General features: G+C 35.7%; 1 protein-coding gene across 1 annotated transcript in view; it reads left to right on the forward strand.

The window, feature by feature from the left end:
- ABCA13 (ATP binding cassette subfamily A member 13) overlaps positions 1-22,256 on the forward strand; it is a 513,785-nt gene that overhangs the window by 100,039 nt on the left and 391,490 nt on the right. Inside the window, exons 14-18 of the mRNA XM_069084494.1 lie at positions 4,812-5,017; positions 8,986-9,125; positions 10,452-10,566; positions 11,392-16,122; positions 17,927-19,732. Of these exons, the coding sequence (XP_068940595.1) occupies positions 4,812-5,017; positions 8,986-9,125; positions 10,452-10,566; positions 11,392-16,122; positions 17,927-19,732 (6,998 nt within the window). The remainder of the gene's footprint in view (positions 1-4,811; positions 5,018-8,985; positions 9,126-10,451; positions 10,567-11,391; positions 16,123-17,926; positions 19,733-22,256) is intronic.

A 22,256-nucleotide genomic window follows, 5' to 3' on the forward strand; every position in this document is an offset into this window, starting at 1 on the left:
ATCCATAGCTATAGAGAAATATGTCCACACTTAATTGTAGCCTTCTGGGAGGTTGGGTAGGAGAGGGGAAAAAAAGAACAAAGTAAAAAAGTACACAGCAGAGAACAAAAGAAAACTTACAAGGAAACAAAGAAAAGATGGATAGCTCTGAATATAATGTGTAGTATTTATCATACAAGCTTTCTTGAAATGAAAATTCATTGTTACATATTTTGAATCCTCTCATGTTCTGTTATTCATGTAACATACTTTCTCCCCTTTCTTACTTTGTATTTAAGTTCAGGTATTTAAATTTATGATATATTTTTGTTTCTTTTCTCTGTTCTGTATTTGTGTTCTGGTGTTTGAGTCTAAAATAAACTTAAAAAATAAAAGAAAATGGGACAGCATCTTAGAATACCAGGGGAAAAATGGAATTAGAGTCAGAAGACTTGGGCTCAAATCCCATTCTGACACTACTTTTTTTTTTTTTTTTTTTTTTTTGGGGGAAATTTGTTTAAAAAAATTCCCCAAGTTTTAATGGGGCGTTTTTTTTTTTTTTTTTTTTTTTTTTTTGTGTGTGTGTGTGTGGTAAGTGTCTGAGGCTGGAACCGAACTCAGGTCCTCCTGACTCCGGGGCCAGAGCTTTACTCACTGCGCCACCTAGCCGCCCCATGACACTACTTTCTTATAATTGGGACTTAATTGTCCTCATTTGTAAAATGAGGAATTGGGCTATATAATTTCTAAGGTCTCTTCCATTTTTCTGTTATTGGTGAATGACAGTGGTAAGAATGGATAGAAGGTGGTATAAATGAATTGAAGGAATTTCAAAGTAAGCACATGTTGGTATGGTGGCAGTACAGAGGTCTAGAAATGGCAAGGCATTCCAAACAATGTAACTTTTATTACTTCACTGGCACTGATTTCTACAAGTTATCAATAACTCTGAAACTCCAGATCTGGTGGCCTTTCTTAATCATCATTCTTTTTGATCTCTCAGTGCTGTTAACACCAAGGACAGTTCTTTCGTGAAATTCTTTCCTCCCTAAAGTTATATTATGCCATACTTGTTTTCCTTCTACTTCTTAAGTTGCTTCTTTTTTTGTCTGTCTCTCTCAGTCCCTGAATGAAGTCATCTACTAGGACTCAAGCTTTGGTACTTTGTTCTCTTTTACCTTGGTAATCTCATCTATAACTCAAGGCTTCAACTATAACCTCTGTGCGGATATCTCCCCTCTTCTCATTTCCCCATCCCCAATCTACATCCTTAACCTCTTCTCTGAGCTTCAGTTTTACATCTCCAGTTGTCTATTAGACAACTCTATTTGGATGTCTTGCTTAGCGAAGCAGTCTTAAACAAAAATTACATTATTTTAAAAAATGTATAGCAATCATCTAAAGCCTTAACAAATTCATCATTGCTCCCACTTGGCTTCCCAGAATATATTTTTAATCAGGAATTCCCATTGCTATTAATGTTATCATCAATCACCTAAGCCTGAAGCTATGGGATTAGGTTCTACTCTTTTCCTATTTTCTCATATCCAGTCAGGTACTAGGAAGGCCTCTCAAATCTTTCCATTCTCACTGCCATTATTATAAATTAGACCTAAGGTATTCATCATTTCCTACCTGAAATATGGCTAGTAATACCTCTTTCCCACCCCAACCACTTTGTATTTATTTTGTATATGATATATGTATATATGTATATGTATATATATGCTTGTGTGTATACATAATACATGTATGTATATGTAGATACACACATGGGACAACTAGGTAGTGCAATAGATGGAATGCTGAACTTGAAGTCAGGAAAACTCATCTTCTTTAATTCAAATCTGGCCTCAGACACTTACTAACTGTGTAACGCTAGGCAAATCCCTTCACCCTGTTTGCCTTGGATCTTAAACCCACACTATAGTCTTACTTTACATTGATAGCAATTATCTATGTATATTCCAGCATCAAAAAATTTGTTTCCCTTTTTCTTTTTTCAAAGATTTTTATATATACACATATATGTATATGTGTGGTTTTTTTGCCCCCCCACCCTCCACCCCCACACACACTCTGTCTTCCCCAACAAAATGTAAACTTCATGAAGGCAGAAAATATTTCATTTTTATATCCTCAGTACTTAGCACTGTTTAATAAATTCTTGATTGTTCAAGGGAGGAAGAGTTGTATATTCTACTTTGGGGGAAAATGAAAGCATTGGGAGAATGTCCAGGTTTAAGTCCTTGGCATATGAGGCTTTGTCTAACATTAAAGGTCCTTCATCTCCACAATTTTGTCCCAAACTATGCACCTTCTCTGGGCCTCCATTTCCTTATCTATAAGATGGTCCTTTTCAGTCAGAGTGGAGTTGAACCAGTCATTCTCTAGGCTTGAGCTCAAAAAATTCTCTAATTTCTGTCTCTTCAAACCTGTCTCTATTGTGATCCTACCCTGGAAGAATTGACTTGACCGTTGCTCCTTGATACATCGTGTGCTTTCCCACCTCACTGCCTTGAGAGTACTCCTCATTTGGCTTTGCTTGTCTGAGGTCTACTCTTCCCTTGGTGCCCAGTTTGTGACTCCTCCTCAGGTAAAACTTTCCTTAATTATCCCAATCCTCAGTGATCGCTCTCTGCTCTGAATTAATAGCATTTATTGTCTGTGCTGCTCATTTCCATACTTAGCAAGACCGTGATAGAAGGTTTTACATAGTGAAAGACTGAGAAGATGAGGGCCTGGGTCCGCTTCCTGACTCTTTTTACATACATATTTTTGGAGGTGGGATGGTATAGTATATAGAATAATGGATTTGGGATTAGGAAATCCTTGGTTCTAATTCTACATAATACTTATTAACCTGTTTGATTTTGGGAAAGTCACTTAACCTCTCCAAGTGTCAGTTTCCTCACCAGTGGAAATTAGGAGATTGTATTAAATTACCTTCAAGGATCCTTTTAGCTCTAGAGATAAATGACGACCCGTAAACTAGTCACTTTGAGACCTGGAGCAATTCACTTGCTAGGGAGGGAAGTCAGAGGGGGAGAGCTACAGAGCAGCTCATGTGGGGGTATATTGGTCATGAGTAAGGAAACTTATCATCATCTGGTAATTGCCTATTTAAGATAATTATTTTTGCCAATAGTGAACTGAGTATGGTTTCATGAATACAGATCTGGCCTCCAATACAGGAAAATCTGGGTACAAGTCCTGTTTCTGATATATATTAATTATACATTCCTGGGCAAGTGACTTAATCTCTCAGTGCCCCAGGCAACTCTTAACTCTATATAAGTTACAGAGAAAGTGCTGATTTGCCAAGGAATTTCCTAAACTAGTGAAATTACAGTCCAGTCAAAAAAAGTTTGCTAATCTCAGTTGTTGAAAAGATGTAGAAGGATCGCAAGCATTTTCAACATCCTTTAAATTTTGTTGCATTGGACAGAGTTATGGTTACCTTTCCCTAGTTATGGGTGTCCATGTCAGGAAGGACAAGCGCATCTGGTGTGAGGGCTTGTTGAGCCCTTTTCAGGGCTGCTCATCCACCTTTGGTGACTACCTGGCACTTAGCTCTCACCTATGGCTCCAAGAAACTGTATGTAGCATGTGCAGCAGCCACACCCTGGTAAAACTGTCTTGGCAGATGGGCTAAGCCAGGTTGATGATAACCAATAGGCCTCAAACCCATCCATGAGTTAAGGGACTGTCTATCCCAAGCATGTGAAGACTTCCCGTGGTTGAATAGGTGAGTGAGAACAATTTGTTCTAAAGGCCATGAAGTTGGCTGAAGTAGTTACTGTGGAGCACTTAGAGCTTGGTCAGATACTGAAGATACCAAGGTCACCCACTGCATCCTGGGCCATTGCCAGTCATCATGACTTTTGTCCTGACACTGGGCTTTGATGCCTTTGGAAGGGAGAGTGAAACTAATGACTTTGTGTAATTCTGCCTCAATTCAATCCAATTTTCATGTTCAAGTCAAGCCATCACCTATAATGTCATCGATCCTCTTTGGAAACAAAGGATGACCAATGAACAACAGTGGTATGATTACACACCTTCTCCCTATATCTCATACCTGTCCTTTATTCCCAAAGTCAAACAAAGTCCCATTTTGTAGGTGCTCAATAAATATTTATTTATTTATTTAATTTTTTAAAAGCAATTGGGGTTAAGTAACTTGCTCAAGGTTACGCGGCCAGTTATTTCTGGGTGTGGTGCTGAGTATCTGAGCCCAGATTTGATCCAGGTCATCCTGACACTGGAGCCAGTGCTCTTAATCGCTGAGCCACCTGGCCACCCCTAAGCAATCGGGGTTAAGTAACTTGCTCAAGGTTACACGGCTAGGTGTTTCTGGGTGGGTGCTAAGTGTCTCAGCCCAGGATTCGATCTCCAGGTCTTCTCAACACTGGAGCCAGTGCTCTTACTCGCTGTGCTACCTGGCCGCCCCTCAATAAATATTTATTAATGAAAATGGATTTAATCTCAGAGTATAAGAAATTAAGAAAGACCTAGTTTTAGAAGATTTGACTTTTCAAGCAATTCTTGTCTTCTTTCTTACAGATTTTTTCCATTGATATATTGTAATGTTTGTTTTTGAATACAGTAATTTGAAGAGGGGCAGAGTAAAAGAAATATTATGGACTTAAAACATTTATCATCAGGATTAAGGGATGTCTTTATGTTCTTTGAACTTTGTAGTTTTGATGAGTCACCTTGTTCTGCTGAGCTGTAATGTTAAGTAAGAACAGTAGGATACTGAGTTTCAAAGGTGTTGAGTATTAATTTACTTACTTATCACAAGCTGATTTTCTCTCTTTCCTATTAAGGATGGAATTTTTCAGGATGTGCTCTTTGGACGAATAAATCAGCCCATTGCAATAACAGAAGACTTTCTGGGCTGGCAAGAAATTGAACAGCAACTTGCAGAGAGTACAAAACTTTGTTCCTGGTTGTATCAGTCATTGAGTACCCAGATATCACCCGGGGAAGATATCTCCTTTGTTTATTGCCAGGAAAAGATAATTTCCACATTGTAAGTATACCATGTTATGAAAAAAAAAATCAGAATTGGACGCCTAAATAATTACAACCTTATTTTTAAGAAATGCTTCAATCAGAATAATATAAATTTATGCTTGATAGAGATCACAATATGCCTCTTGTCTTAGAGGCACCCATGGTACAAAGGTCCCAGGTTTTCTTTAAGGTATGTCTGTTAACTGCCAACCTGGGAGAATCTATATGCTGGGCAACGTGGTAAGCAGACATCAAATTCTTCACTTTTAAGAGAAATCCTAAATAAATGAATGAAAATCTTTTCTTAAGTGCCTACTATGAGCTAAGCATGGCTAAGTATTTGGATAAAAAAACAAAAATGATAATTCCTGCCCTCAGGGAGATTATATTCTTTTAAAAAATTTATTTTAAAAAAGGTTTATTAATTTTGAACTTAAGTACTAAAATACAAAAAAGAGAGTTATTTCCACATACACAGCTCAACATAGAAAGAGAATTCAATATGAAACCACGAATTTCCATTTCACGCTGTTTACTTAATGCTCTTTTTTCCCCTAACTTTTCCTTAATTTCTCTTACTTGATTTAAAAGTCCCTTTAAAACTCTTCAAAAAACTCTTTTGGGGCATGTGGTTATTTACCATTTTTCTTTGAAATAGGGGTGACTTTTTTTTTAGCTTCACTCTCTTCTTCTGAGTATGAACCTAGTTCTCCATCCCCATAGTAATTATCTACAGTCAGGTTCTTTCTCCTTTGCTTACTCATTATTTTATTTTTTTAGCAGCTTATTATTATAGTCAAGTTCTAGTCCTGAGGTGTAGGGGATGATGCCTCAAGTTTCAGGTTTTTCATATGGTTGTTTTCTGAACTCTGTCTAGGGGCTCAACCTCAGCACTCCTCTATGCCTCTGACCTATAGCTAGGACCCCCAACCATGTTGTCACTGCAAGCACTCTTGACCCCTGCTGTCTGTCCTGCAGCTACAAACTTCAGCATGGCACTCTGCCCTGGAACTGAAACCAGGGACTCTGCTCTCCTTTCAGTGCTCTCAGCCTGCAGAGTCTCTCTGCCCCTCTTCTACCATACTCAGTGGGCCTGTGCTCTCTCTTCCTCGCCCACAGCCACACTGTGTCTGGTCAGCATACCTGGGCCTGACATCCAGTGACAACAGAGGGTCCTTCAATCTTCCCATACTCAGCTGTCTGATCCCCACTCTGTCCATGAGGTGAAAGTTCTTAAAGCTGAGGCTGCCTCCCAGTTGCCTCCCAGGGCTTCTTGTTTGTTGATTCAGCAGGGTCTAGCTGAAGGCATTTGCACTTCAATTGGGTTAAACCTCCACCCTGAGAGGTGGGGTCTTTCCTAAGGTCTTCTCAAGTTGTCTTGAGAGGATAACTGCTTTACCCCCAACTTTTAATTATTTTTGCCACTCAAAATTCACTTTGAAATGATCTTTAATCTTGTTTGTATGAGAAGTTTGGAAAGCCCAGTATTCCTCTCTTATTCTACCATCTTCCCACAGGGAGATTATATTTTAATGGGGGAGACAACATATGTTGAGGAGAGGTGGCCAGGGAAAGACAATGTGGTCTGGGAAGTTACAAAGTTGGTGAATGGAAAGCACAAGGTAATCTATATCCAGAGGTAATGGTAGCATTGATTTGGTTAACATTTCTGTACTGGTCCTTTGTCTACCATGGTGATATTAGAAGTCATTAGGCCTCAGGTATAGTATTCTTTCATTTCCCCTACTATACAGTTGAATGTTGCTTCTCCAAGGGACTATACTTCGTTATGTAGGACCTTAAATGGCAGCTCATTTCTTCCCTAATTAAAATGTATTAGGAAGTACATACGAATCACATAGAATTATTCCTGTAACCAGAAAAAATTCTCTCTATCCATCCTAGATGAAGTCATATTCTAAGCACAAGCCTAAGGAAGAAAACCTTAAGAACCCTGCTCTACATAAACTAAATATTTGCTCAGTACCTACTACATGGAAACTAAAGAAGGAAAACACATGACTATAAGGAAATTGTAGCATATTTATTTAATTTAGGCACATAAATGCCCAGTTACTACCCAGCTAACTCAAGTTTCATAGTTTTAAGAGACAAATCCCTTATAATATTTTTCACAGTCTTGAAGGGATAGCAAAATGATTTTTGGCAAATTCTTCCTGTCCCCACTGCTCAGGATTTCCCATTGAACGTGGAGTTTTAGAAGACAAAATATGGATATTAGACTATATTTTGGGGACAAGAATGTAAGAAGCAATTTTATGAATTTATGAATATCCTAAATTTCTAACTTAGAGATATCTGAATCAGCAGAGTCTCCCCATGTCCTCAGACATGACTCTAATGTAAGACATTTTGAGGTTACATTTTTAGGCATCTTGAATAAGGGAAATGTTACAATATGATCAGTTTTAGATTTACATTTGATTTCATTAAATAGATCAAATGTCCCATGATTTTTCAGGAACATTCCTGGTGAATCAGTCTCCTAAAACCACTCATCTCTTTTTTACAACTCCCATCGAGGTCTCTACTCTTGACCTGAAAATGCAATTTGAAGGTTACTTGAGGTAAACAAAGGAATGCCCTCCTGATCAACACTCCCAAACCTGGGGTACAGAGATACATTTTAGGGGGTTCATAAACTTGAATAGGGAAAAATTATTTATTTTCTCTAACCTTTAACTGAAACTTAGCATTTCCTCCAATTTTTTAAAAACATTGTTCTGGAAAGAGGTTCATAGACCAGACTGCCAAATGGGTTCATGATACAAAAAAATCTTAAGAAACCCCTATGTTAAACTCTTCAGGAAATGGGAGGGAGGGGAGGGGGAGAAGGGTCCTACCCTTAAATACACCATAACTCTAATTCCTTCAAGGAAAGGAGAAATACAAAGGTCTTAACTAGGCACAAGGTATTTCTCTGTTTGGTTACCACCAGCCCCTTAGCTTCTGTTCTTTTACCTTTTATATATTTTCCTAAAAGAAAGGGGTTAGATCTAAGAACAGGGAGAAAATATGGAAGGCATTTTTCACTAGTTGTTCCCCTCGTCTAAAATTCTCTTCCTCCTCATCTTTGTCTAGACCCCTTCAAGTCTCAGTTCAAGTTTGAGTTTCTTTAATAGAACTTTCCCAGTTCTCCTTAATCTTTCTGTCTTCCTTCTCTGATTACTGATCATTTTCTCTGCATACATCTTGTTTGCATATTATTGCCCTTAATAGAAGGTGAGTTCCTTAGAGGATAGGGGTAATATTTTGGTCTTTTCATCCCTAGCATTTAGTATTAGTGCCTGGTATATAGTAGGTCCTTTATAAATGCCTGTTCATGGTGGGCATAATGATGATGATGATGAAGACTTCAGAGTGGAGAAATATTTATTTCTTAAAATGTTTAATTGAATTAAATAAGAATTTTTTAATATATGCTTCCACAGGTTTCAGTTCAGTATGGTATTCAAAGCTTTCCATAATATGGAAGCTTTTCCACAGCTTGCTATTCCAGCCATATCTCCAGCTATTCATTTGAATACATCCCATCTTTTTGTCAAACTGATTATATGATGTTTCCTAAATAGCCTTTGTCCTTTTAACCTAGAACATCCTTCCTTTGGATTTTCAACTACTGAATTCCCACCAATTCTCCTATGTTTTCTTCAAATGCCACATTTTTTTCATGAAGCATTTCCTTATTCATTAATTCATCAAACATTTATTAAATGACTGCTGGGAGTATGAAGACAAATGATATAGAGCTATTCTCACATAAATATATAGACATCTAAATCACCATGAACAAAGTGCCTTGTTTTTATTGTACTGGCCATAGCCAAATTAATGTTTATTCAGACAATGAGGATAAGGGAAGGTAATGATTAAATTCAAATGGTAGTGATTATAACACAACACCTTTATTTATAAAGCTATCATTAATTTGATTGCCTTATAAGAGTTCTGTTTAATTTTTAGGGTTTTCCATATATTGGAAGAAGGCCAATTTGCTCTAGAGCAAAATAACTCCTGGAAAAACTTAATAGAATTTCTCAGGAAAACATGTGAAGTTGCTCATTATGTGAATAAGCAAGAAAATTTCCGAAGAGGTCCATCTGGTAAGCTGAAAAGCAGATCAGATTTTAACATGGAAATGTTTTGATATTTGGTGGGAAAGAATATGGTAGAAAAAAGGCTAAATTTGAAGCCTGTATTCTTGGGTTCAAAATTTAGTCCTGTTGCTTATTAATTATATGACCTTGGATAAATCACTTATCCTCATTCAACTTCACTTTCATCATCTGGAAAATGGAGGGGTTGGACCAGTTGATCTCTGAAGTTTCATTCCACTCTAAATCTATGCTAGATTTAAGCCCTGGCTCTGTGGATTATAACTCATGTGACCTTGGGCAAGTAATTTAATCTATTTGAGCCATTGTGCTCTTCCATAAAAATGGGACTATGAGTGGAGACATGGTGTATTCAATAATGGCCTATTCTTGGAATCAGGAAGAACTGTGTGTCTTGCCCATGATACAAAACAGCATGACCATGAATAAATCATTTAGCCTCTCAAAGTCCTATGCAAATCTTTAAGATTATTAACTATATTAAGAGTTGCTGATTTCCATTGGAGGAAACAATTTTCATAAGAGGTGTTCCCTACACTAATGAAATTACAAACCTGGACCATCCCCTCCAAGAAAGAGAATGAATGATATCTCTCTGAATAATTTTTATGCATAATTAGAAAGTTAAATTTAGTAAACTAACAATTACTAAGCATACCTCCTTGGGGCAGTCTGATCAAGCCTGAAAATTTCTTCTCTGAATATTATTTTTGATTGCATAAAATAAAATACATAGAATAACAAAGAAAATCAATTATATTGAACCGCTTACATAAGTAAACACACAAACAAGTACACAGACCTCAGGTTAAGAACTCTTTCCAGAATTGACTAGAATTAAATGTATGTGTCAATGAGTCACATGACAAAAGACTTATTACTGTTATTTTGGAGTAAGAGGGTAATTGAAGAGGAAGTTTTGCTTAGTATTATATAGAAAATGCTAATAGAAGGGGCTACATTTGCAATGCAAAACAGTCTAGATAAGTTCCTGAATTCAGTCCTATTAACAGACTATAGCAGTGTGGTATATGACTAGGCCCATCTTTGTAAGTGAGGTAAATAAATATGTCTCATGTAAATAGCACAGATCAGATCATTCACACGGACACAGTCATGATGTTATAACCATATAGAATTGTAATCCAGTCTGTAAAGAACTTTTCCAGACTTTCCCAGAGATTTTTAACATTTCTATTTTTAGTACATTAGATTTCTCTGGCAGAAGGAAAGCAATCCTACACCTTTTACTCTAGGTATTTGCTGTTGTTCTCCATGTTAAAAGTCAAATTCTGAAATTACTTTACCATCTAGCTACTTCTGAAAAATCCCCTTGTAAGGGAGCAAAACTGGACTGGAAAGCCATCACTGATACTTACTATGTGTTTCTGAAAAATTTGCTGAAATCTCCCAGGATGTCGGTGTCTAGGTAAGTTTTCATTATTCATCTTCAAGGACTTCCCATGATTGCTTTTGGAGATGAAGAACTGTTGGTTAGATAAAATGGTCTGATTTTGTAAGATTAAAAAGAACTTTTTTAGGGATATACATGATCATCAAAGCCAGTAGTTTTAATATAGAAGATTAAACTTAGAGGTATACACTGCCCTGTACCCTATAGCTTTAAACTCAAATAAAAATGGGTCCCTGCAAGGCCACATATTTACTTAGGCAACTGAAAAATTAACATAGTCTATGTTGCATTGTATTTTTAATTATTTGTTAAAAATTTCCCAATTACATTTTGATCTGGTTTGTGGCTGCATTGGGAGTTTTGTGGACTCTGTGTGTGTGCCCTGAGTTTGACACCTTGCTGTACAGTGACTATATAGACAATTATAGAAAAGATTAACTTATTCCCTGAATATCAACAAACTTGGTATGGATATCACAGAAGTGAGAGCTTTCTCCTGAGAATAGCTTAACAACAACAAGTCCTAAGAATCATTGAAGAATCGATTCTTATTGTTTCAATGGAATGAAAAACTTACCAATATTTTAAAGTGGTACCTTATTACTTTGGACATAAAAAAAATAAGCTCTGCTATTTTAAAATAACTTTCAAATAATTGTTTTCTTTAATGGCAAAAGGATTTAAACTAAAGGTAAGCAACTAAAATATTTACAAAAATTCTTATCTGTTACAAGGAAGATAAGTGTATGGAAATTCATTTCTGTGTTGCTATAAATATATTTGAAACTTGATAACATTATTGGTTGGTGCTCTAAAAAACCTTTTATTTTAATATTTCAGGATTTTGATGTATAGCAAGGATTTTCTGAAGATGGAAAAGAAGTCACATACTTATGAAGATGAAGTGACAAACTTTTGGCTATCCTTTGTAGACTCTGTGGAAAAAATGGTACTGCCTGGGTCTTTGGTTTCATCCAATCAGACCACGTTCCAGAACCTTGCAAGCCTCACTGAAGTTATATGGAATAAGACTGTTTGGTGGATGAATACTTCTAGAAGTTCAGAGGCTGAACCATCTCTTAATACTCAGAAATTTTCTGAATTTAGTAAGGAGGTTATAGAGAAAATACAAGTTGTTTCAAGCCTCTGGAAAAGGAATGAATATGAAAGATTTTTGAGACTCTTGGAATTAATACTTTATGAAATTAATCCTAAGCTTTTAGAACTATGGATGTATGGCATCCCCAAGAGAGAAAAGGACAAATTGGAAACTTTATCAACTCTTTTAAATTTGTCCATTCCAGGAAATCAGAGAGTCCTTGGAAAAAACTTCAACTTTTCTCTGCATTTCCGTAATTTATCTGCATCAGAAAATTTAAACTTGGATTTTGTACATTTAAGTGAAATTGTCATAAATAGTCTCCATGAGCTTGGATTAGTTAAGCAAGAACAAGTCACTGCAACCCTGAATACAGTTTATGCCCTACACAACATATCTATGCTTTCCTCATCATTTTCTGTTTCTCAAAAACAGTACTTGGAAAACATTTTGACTCAAATCTATCAAAATGTCTTTCAGGACAAAGATTCAGTTGTACTTCTTCGATTATATTCTTCAATTTACCAAGTCATTTATCAGTTCATCTCCAGTTTGCAGAGTAATGAGTCTTTGTCAACTTTTTTTATTAAAATTTCCAAAAGCATTTCTGCTATTATCAAGGAGTTTAATTTTCAAGACATGAGCAAAGCTTTTGAATTTCTCTCTGAAGTTACAAGCTTTCTTGATCAAATCTCAGAAGAATCACTTTGTGAAAAACTCTTTTCAGTTTATAACTATCTGGAACTTCAAGTCAAATCCCTTATCCTTAAGGAAGGCCAAGAAACAAAAATGATACATGCAACTCTGTGGAGTCTGAAACAGTTGCTCATAAAAGATAAGAATTTTCGGGTATCATTACTTCACTATCTGAATCAACTTTTCAACAAATCAGTAGAAGGACACTTGAATAACCAATGCTTTGGTTTGGATGACAGGCTTCTATCTTTGAATGGGTCAATGGATGTGAGAAATTCCCTTATCCTTCCTTGGATCCAAATGCTTTCAAATCTAACAGAAAATATTTTCATTAATGAATCTTTAGCTATGCAGTGTACCTTTTCATGGGTCCAAGTGTGGTTTGAAATCTGGGGTGCAGTGTCTCAAGTTTTAAAGTTTGATTCTAAATTTTTTCCTTCTCTCCAGATTGGCCTCAGGGAACTTTCTTCAGAAATTGGGAATAGTTTTGAACATTTTGAAACATGCCAGAGAATGTATCCTGGTCATGTTTCTATAACACTAATCAAAAGTTTATTAAAAAATATAGTTCAAGGTGATGATACTCAAAATTGGAATGCCCTTATTGGTCTTTTATCCATGCTAGACAGTTCAGTAGCCATCATGAAATCACTAAATACAGCAGAAGTAGAGAAATCTCTTTTGAGAGTGGAAAATGAAGTGCTCAAATTAAAAGAATCTCCATTAAATATTAATATTAGCAGAATGTTTTTTTACTCACTGTTTGAAGTTTTCATGGAGCTAAACAATACAACAGGAAATATAGACAGGGATTCTCTAATGGTCTCTGCAGAACAATATGAAACTGCCTTCACTGTTTTACAAGAGACAATAAGATTCTTTAGAAATATATCCTATAACCAAGATTTATTGTCTTGTGCTGGCATTTTACAGAATGCTACCAATTTAGGTATGGAAAGTGATTTAGCTTCGAAAAATACATCACAAAAATTATTAAGTGTGTTGGCAATTTTAAAATCCATTTTAACCTCTGAAGATATAATTAGTAGACTAGAAGGTTGTACTGCATGGATAGATATAATTAAAAATCTAGGTGGCAGATATAATACTATTTCATTTGGCTACTCACAGGACTTTTTAGAATTGTTTTTATCTGCCAGAAATATCAACAACACAAAAATCAAAGTGAGAAAGATGTTAGATTTTGTTACCTTCATATTAAGTTCAACAAAACCTCTCTGTTCTTTGAATAATTCCGATTTGCATTGTTTGGATGTTTACTTTAGACATGTAACTAACGTTGCAAAAGTTGCAATTACTTCATTGTTTGAAAAAGAAAAGATACCAATGCTTGACTTTATATTAATGATTTTAAATAATTCAGAAGACCAAATCAGAGTAATTATCAATAATTTAACAAGAACCTTAGAATTTTCATCTGACATAAGCTGGAAAAATTTTACTGAATTAATCATGAGAGCCTTAGAAAAGTCAGATAACTCTCCTAACCAGTTCCAAATTGTATGGCGACAATCGGTAACATTCTTCAGGGAAATTCAAAAACTTGTGAAAAATATTACTATTAAAATCTTAGAAAACAATTCATCTGACATTGGAAAAGTTTTAAAGGTGTTTACGAATTTACCAAAGGAAAAAAGTGCTAACCTGCTAGGTGATTCAATTCAAAATTTAGGCAGTTATTTTGCTTTTAATTTGTCCCACGATTTGCAGAATTTGCCAATCCATGCAGTTATGAAAGCAATAGGTCTTGATATTCAACTGGCAAGGGATGTGATGAATTCCTTATTGCCATCTATTCTTCCTAACATTCCACAAAATTCAGGGAATATGAAAGTTTTGAAGAAGGTCAGCACTTTGATACATAACCTCAAGAATGTAGACATAGAGCTCTTGGTAGATCAACTTGAACAAATTAGTGGGAGCCTTAGGGATTTTTTAAAGAATATCAGTGCTTTAGAGGATGGAAATTTGGGGATTGATTTAGTAGTTGGATTAATGGAAACTTTTGTACACAGCTCCCATTCTTGGAATGTTAACCACCTGTGGCAACTCTCACGCTTGTTTCCTAAAGATGAAGTTGATGCTGTAGTAGATGCATATTATGTGCTTCCTGATGGAGTGAGACTTTTACAGAGAATAGCTCATAGGAACATTACAGAGGCCCTACTGGAAGTCTACAATTTTGCATTGGTTCATGGAGGTAGCATCTCCAATGTCACTAAAGAAGACTTTGCAAGTGCCATAAAAGGCCTTTTGGACATAACAGAATTGGTTATAGATAAACCAAATATTGCTGCAGAAGCTTTAAGTTGCTTCCCTGTAACTTGGTGCTCAAGCCATCCAACTCTACAATTTCACAAGGATATGGTAGTGGAAAAGTGTAATGCACACAAGTCTGTGCACCCTTTGTTGTATAGCAAGATGGCTGAACTTTTTCATCACCTCCAGCTGATGCCTTTGGAAGATGATTTACAATGTTCAAATGAGAGTGTAAGGATAGAAACGACTCACAAGGTATACTGTTTCTTTCATGAAGTAGCTGCATGGAATTCTATTCTTATACATTTTTCTGAGGTCCTCCATGTCAATAACTCACTTCTGAAGGAGCTTCAAGGGTTTTGGTACAAGCTATCACCCTACATCCTATCTTCTGGAAAATCAAGCAATGCTAATGACTCCATACATTGTGCAGTAGTCCCGGGGAAATGGATTGCTTTGAGAGTCATAGAGAAGCTAAAAAAAAGGAACTTCACAAAGGCTTTGTCAGTTAAAGATATTTTGAAACAGTTAACAGGTCTGAACAAGATTCAACACTGGAATGTGGACAAAGAAACATCAGTTCTAAACAAAACTATCATGGACTGGAAGAGGTGGACAAAACTAGTCTCTAGTTCTGGTGTGGAAAATATGACTTTCTTTCTATCTCCTTTAATGCATTTATCCTCAATAGCAAATCAAATTAATGATCTCTTAAAAGTTTTACTAAGTTTTGGTAAGACTAGTCACATTATTGGCAACCTTGAAGCCCTGTGGTTTGAGACAGAGAGATCTGTGCAAGACCTATGGAAGAATTTTAGTATTAGGCATATATTCTCTTCAGTCAAACAAGGAATCCAAATAATAAAATCACTGGCTGATCAAAATACAACATTGCCACTTTCCTATTCTTTGAAACAATTTAATTCCTCATTTCTATATGGGACTAGACTCCTTGAAGACCTAGTATTAGTTACTAGAGACCTGCTCCATGAATACACAAATGGAAATTTCTTTACAATAATAAATACATTGATCCTTGCTTTGACCAATGAAAGTTCCCCTCATGCTGGGGCATTGAATATTGGTGATATTACAGACTTTCTAGAATACTTCAAGAACGTTTCTAGAGAAGGAAACATTACTATTACACGTGTTGCTCATTTGTTAAACCTAAAAAAACAAACTAATTTCTCTGATGCTCAATTTCTTTTTGAAAACAGCCTGATTAGTGCAATCAATAACTTTGCTTGGAGTTCTCTGGAAGCAGCCCTGCATTCAAATGACACTGACCTTCTAATAAGGGACTTTATTGATCTGGTATTTAACTATACACAGTTTGAAAATAATAAGGGAAATCTCTCTCTCCACTCACACAGCACAATGGAACTGTTCAAGCAGTTTTTTCTCAAATTCTTCTTTCCACCAAAGGGAAATTTTGAGAACAAAATATTTGTCCTGTTGAAAGACATATATACAGACATAATGGGTGAGATAAGGTGAGTAGGGGTATGATTTTCTCTGTTATATTTTATGGAACAGATTTTTTTTTGGTGAAGTCTGTTTAAATTGCAATACCTGAGTTGTTACACTAAACTTGATTGTCTATTCACTAATGAATTTTACATGAGGGGATTTTGTTTTGTCAAAAATGTAAGGTTACATAATTTTGGTGAGCCTTAGCTGCCCAGCAAATCTGTCATTCTTAACTCTAGAGACTTTGTTATTGTTCATTCGGACTTTTCCCTTGTTTAAAAATTATTATTATTATCTAATGTAACTTGATGTGGAGCTCAAAAATGAGTTCTTCCCTTCAAAAAACAGAAGTTTAATTTTACATTTATATTTAGCAATGGGACGACATGGCAAAGTAGTCAGTGAACATGACCCTGAGTTAGGAAGACTTGTCAGGCAGACAAGTATTTGCTCAAGTCCTTCCTCTCATCCATACCAGTTTATAATTCCAGGCAAGTTACTTTGTAAGAATGAATTACAGAGGAGTTCCCTCTCTCAATCTACTTTTACTTTATAAAATCAAAGATCTAGATTTTTAAAAAGTATAGAAACTAGAAACCCAATAGTTATCTTGACTTTCCATTAATGAATGGGGGAAGCAAAATCAAAACTTCATTCAAGTGAAGTCATTGTAATACATGGCTTGAAATGAGAAAGAAAAATGATCTTATTGTCCTTTATGCACCCACAGTTTAATCTTTTTCTTTTGAAGGTGTCTTTTGAAATTCTGGAAGGATAAACCAATTATTCTCAAACCTTCTTCCAAGTAATTTTTGATTTGACTAATTCTTTGAAACTGTACAATACTTATAAATAACACTTAAAATACTATAGTTAGATGAGATCAGTGTTCTCTCTCTACACACACACACACACATATGTATCACAATGAATGCTATCCATTTATAAATATATAGTTCACTTATAAATAGTAAACCGTACAATATTATTAACACTATTACCTTACCTCATTGTGTCTCTGTTTATTTGTCAAATATGGAAGTTGAACTAGATGACATCTATTAATCCTTCTAAGTAATCCATAATATCCAAAAAGAAGGAGTTGGTCCTTTTAGTTTGAAATTGATGGGCCCACTTAAAAATTTTCAATAATTATCCCATATTTAGATTCTATACAATTATTTTGCACCCTTTTATAAAATAGTGAAATAAACTTCAGTTTATAGGGGAGGAATATGATTTCTTTGGAAAGCACTTCATGCTATTCTTTGGGGTGAAATCCTAGAGACATTATAGGGGAATAAGGCAAGGCCATCATTTTACCATTGACCCATTTCTAATGAAATTATTATTACTATTTTTAACAGCAAAACATTTTAGTTTAAATAAAAACCTCTTACAAATGATCATTTTAGCAGTTAATTTAAAGATTATCTTCTGTTTATAAGGCTGGAAATCAGATACTTAAATAATTTCATTATTCATGTGATTCAGATCATTTGAACCATTTTTAAGCTTCTTAGATGGATGTGATCTTATCAGTAGGGCTGCTCCAGCCATGAATGAAGTTAGCAGTCCTCCAAATGTTCTGAAGTTCTTGTCTTTATCTTTCCATAAATCCTCCATGGAGAGGTAACCCAATGAGCTAGAAGCCTTTCTCTGGTTCTTTTAATAACTTGGATATATTAATGTAGCACTTAGGATGTCTAAATATTGTCTCTCATTCTTGGTACATGACTGGCTACCTCCTTTCTGGAATACATACCTTTGTTGAAGTCTTTTGAAGATTTTGACTATATTTTAATATTTTTCTTATCATTTTTACAGTATTGCTCCAGAGGACAAAATTTTAGAGCTTTTGAAACTGGATCCATTTACTTACCTGAAGAAAGAAGGCAGGTTACCCAGCAACTCTTCTAGTTTAAGAGAAAACATTTATGATCTAATCAAAGACTCCTTCACATTAGAAGATGATGAATCTTACTTTGATACTCAACATAAGCTCAAGTTCATCAGAGATTTAGTTCATGTTATTTTAAGAGCTACTCCTATAAGAAAGGACATTGGAAATGATGCCGAGCTGGGTATAAATAAGACTCATTTGCTGTCCAAGATGAATAATTTTGAGGACCTTTTAGAGCTCAATGAAGATCTTGACTCTGCAGTTCAACTTGTGAGAAAAAATTCAGCAAAAATAGTCAGCCTCATGGATATTATCTTTAGTTATCATATTAAGGATCTGCATGCTTTTTCCTCTACACTCCAAGTTGTTCTCACTAATTTAACAGAATTAGTGACCTTTGTAGGTAATGTTTTCCCTTCAAAAGAAAGAAAGGCAATAGAAATAACCAAGCGATTATTAGATATAATTGCCCAGGGAGAAAAGGATATTCCAGAAGGTTTCTTGGAAATGTCTCAGGCTTTGACCACTTTGTTGCAGGACATCAAGAAATTAAGAGATCTTTCACAATCAATAGATGCCATGGTTAAATTCCTTCATCTAGCTAAGAAAGTCTCAGCTCAAGTGGCCTCTATTTTAGAAACTCGCTTCATTTCCATGACAAAGGGGAAGTTAAATTCCCTTGACATGCTCTACTCTTTTTTGCAAGAAGCTGTTCACAATGTGGTAGATGGTATAACTTCTATGAGGAATTTAGAGCCTTTAAGTTATCAGGAAGTAGAAATCCTGCTGAAGCCATTGCTGGATGTCACCTCTTGGACTCTTAATATTAAACCCATTATTTCCAAAGAATTCAGACCTCTGAATATATCAACTAGTTCCTTTTCATATCTAAGCCAATCTAAAAACATTTCTGAGATTGTAGAAGAAATTGCTGTGTTTATAATAAATTCAAAAAACCATTCTGTAGAGCTGGAGCATCTTGTATTAGCTCTAAAAAATACAACCCAAACTTTATCCATAGATGCTAAAACTCTAATGGGAGAAGTTCTTGATTGTTTGGTGCCAATAAACAACCTCACTAGCCAGGTGAACTTTTTAAATTCTAATATGAATTCCTCCCATCGTTGGCTTTGGGATACAAAATGGGAAAGACTTTACAAAATGGTACTTTTTTGGAATGAAATACTGTCTCAGAACAGCCCAGAAAGTGGGGCTAAGTTGAAAATGGTGATTGCTCTATCCTTAGAAGCTTTGGGGAATAATTTACAGAAGGCTGGCTGGGATATATTTAATCTGCTGCTGACATTTGCACAGCATCCAAACAACCTTTCTCAAGCCATAGAAAGCCCTGGGAAGATGCTGAGTGTTTCTGGAGGAGAATTCAGCAAGGCTCTATTTTTTAACAGCTCTACCATTCACAACATGACCCACCAGGAACTTGAAAAAGCAATTCAGGTTGCATTAAATAAAATAGCTCTCTGGATGGAATGGCTACTTTTACACCACTCACTGTGGAGACATTCTACAAAAGCTTTATTCCCATTCACTTGGGAGACTTCTGTTAATGTAACTACTGGAAAAGGTGTGATGTCAAAACCACCAAACAACATTAAGGGAGAAAAGAATAATTTTTCACTTACCTTCAAACCTTCATCATGTTTTGAAAAGTCCATTAAAAGAATAATTTCCTTGGCAAAATACTGGCAAAAAGGACCACTGCAAAATCAAAGGTAATATTTTCTTTCATAATTCATAATAACCATTATTTTTAAAAGTACAAAAAATGAAGCATAGCCATGTAGGAATCGGGTAAATAGATGACTTCATTTAAAATATCCAGTATTATTTTGCATAAAAATAAAATAACGTGTGTGCCACAAATGTATAAAAAGCTCCTGGTAACTCTCAACCAATGTGTAAAATGTAATCTCTTATTGCTAATTTCATTAATTAAGATTGAAAAAAGTTTCAATTTTTTTTTCCTGTTTTGCTTTAGTCAATAAGCATTTACTAAGTGCCTCTTAAGTGACATCATCGTTCTAGGCACACACACACACACACACACACACACACACATATATATATATAAAATGAAAATAACATAAATCCAAATCTTTCATTAAGAATTGATGCTGAGCCCAGGGAGCCCCATTCCCTTTCTCTGAGGGTCACCTTTCAGCTCGGGACCTATGTGTATGGATTGGGTAAGATTTAGTCCTGGAGAAGCCTAGCCTCTAATTATAGGAAGGGTACACTCACTTTTCTCACACTCTTTTGCTTCTTAGGTCTCTCACCCTGATACCCTGGAGAGAAATTGCTTAAAGTTCAGGTTGTGGCTAATGTCTAGGATTTCCCCAAAGCCTAGATTGGGGGAGGAGGAATAGAAAGCTATTACTGAATAGTGATACAATCTGATTCATGTATGAAAGGTTATTTGTTTCTTACACACAAAAGAAATATTAAAAGACAAAAGACTCAAAACATGTAGTGACAAGACATAAGGAATCACAGCTACAGTTTTAGTCACTTGAGAGGCTGATACTTCATTCAAACACAAAGTAGTACATGGGGTTACTGAAAAGGTATTCCATACTTCACTTTATCTCTGCACTGCTCAAATAACTCCTAGTTAGTACATATTATTAGGCAAAAAGAATCTTGGCTTGGGCTTTTTTATTTTAATGGTTGACTTCTTCAAGAGTTTTAGAAGAACTGCTGAGATTTTTTCTTTTGCTGCTAGGTAGCTCGGACAAAAAGGTCTCAGAACCCTCTGGACTTCTTATACTCATGTCCATCTCAAATAGATACACATCCATGTTGGGTCAAGGAAAGAAAGAATACATGAATTAGCCCCATACCTAGCTTTGCACAGGCACATCATGCCCTCTATCTGCCACATAGTGGCCAGCTGGAAACTTCAAACATCAGTATTGAATGAAAGAAAGAGAAGGAGCTTTTGCATTAAAGGAATAGTCAGAACCAGTCCAAACCAGTGGCAGAGCTTATCTCATAAGCCCACCCAATGACCAAAGCCTCATCCCTTTTCTTGTCCATCTAGTGCCTCCTAATTATTGTCATTTCATTTAGTAAGTTACAAAGCTCTGAAAAATATAGGCTTTTACTCCATTTGATATGAGAAGCCTATTTTTATCAGACTAGAGTTTGAAAAGCCAGTCTTTCTTCCCCTGTCCTACAATTTCTCTCCTATTGCTTGAGTCAGCAGGTCATATGTCTGTCATTTAGCTTCTTAATCTGGTTCTCTGCCATCTTGCATTTTCTTTGAAGTCTCAATTATTTAACACATATCTTTACTAAACATCTCTGAACTACCGTATGCTCTGCCCCAATGCTGGGGAAGAGTAAGTTTTCCCTTTGGAAAGGTTCTCCATTTCTCTGCAGATCTTTCCCTTGCTATATCATCTCTACTACCCACAAATCTTTCTCATGTGATATGATTAAAGACATTCCTGGAACAATTATTCTAGTTTAAAGGAATTCTCAAAACCATCTGTACTTCAACATCCTCAAATTATTTGAAGGATGTTTTTAAGACTGAAATATCAATAGACTTTATCCACTCCCTGTGTGGTGGCCACCAGCTTTCCTGGAGATGATTTCAACATCACTATAATAACTGAAATTAATAGGTCACTTTAAGGTTCAAATACAATTCAATTAAATTTAATACATATCTATTAAGAGCTTACTCTGTATCAGACATTGTACTAAGGACTGGGAGAATAAAGAGGAATGAAATAACTTTGCCCTCAAAGAGCTTATATTCTCAGTTAAACTCTGAGGCAAGATCCTCTTCTGAGAGATGCAGGAGTATAGGCTGGTATCTTGAGAGATGACATTTGGAGAATAGCTTCTCTGGGGAATGAGATGAAGCGTCAATTAGAAAATCACAAGAATTTTTATGCAACCCTGAAGAAACTGTTGAGATTAGATAACAAATTTTTATTGGACCTGGTCAGCAAAGCTAGGAAGCAAATCGTATCTATTATCTCACCTGTTCCTCTTAACAACCCCGTGAAGTAGGTACTATAGTTTTTATTACATCCATTCTAGAGATAGGGAAATTGAGGCTCAAAGATGTTAAGTAACTTTTTTAAAAGTCACACTTTTATAAGTAAAGGTCACACTTATAGTAAGTAATGGAGGCTCTCCCATCCAGTTCTTTCTCTCTTTCTTTCTTTCTTTCTTTCTTTCTTTCTTTCTTTCTTTCTTTCTTTCTTTCTTTCTTTCTTCCTT

The sequence above is a fragment of the Petaurus breviceps genome, unplaced genomic scaffold (assembly GCF_028583685.1).
Source record: "Petaurus breviceps papuanus isolate PSGF00001 unplaced genomic scaffold, PetGlider_PUasm1.0 174, whole genome shotgun sequence".
NCBI classification, from domain to species: domain Eukaryota; kingdom Metazoa; phylum Chordata; class Mammalia; order Diprotodontia; family Petauridae; genus Petaurus; species Petaurus breviceps.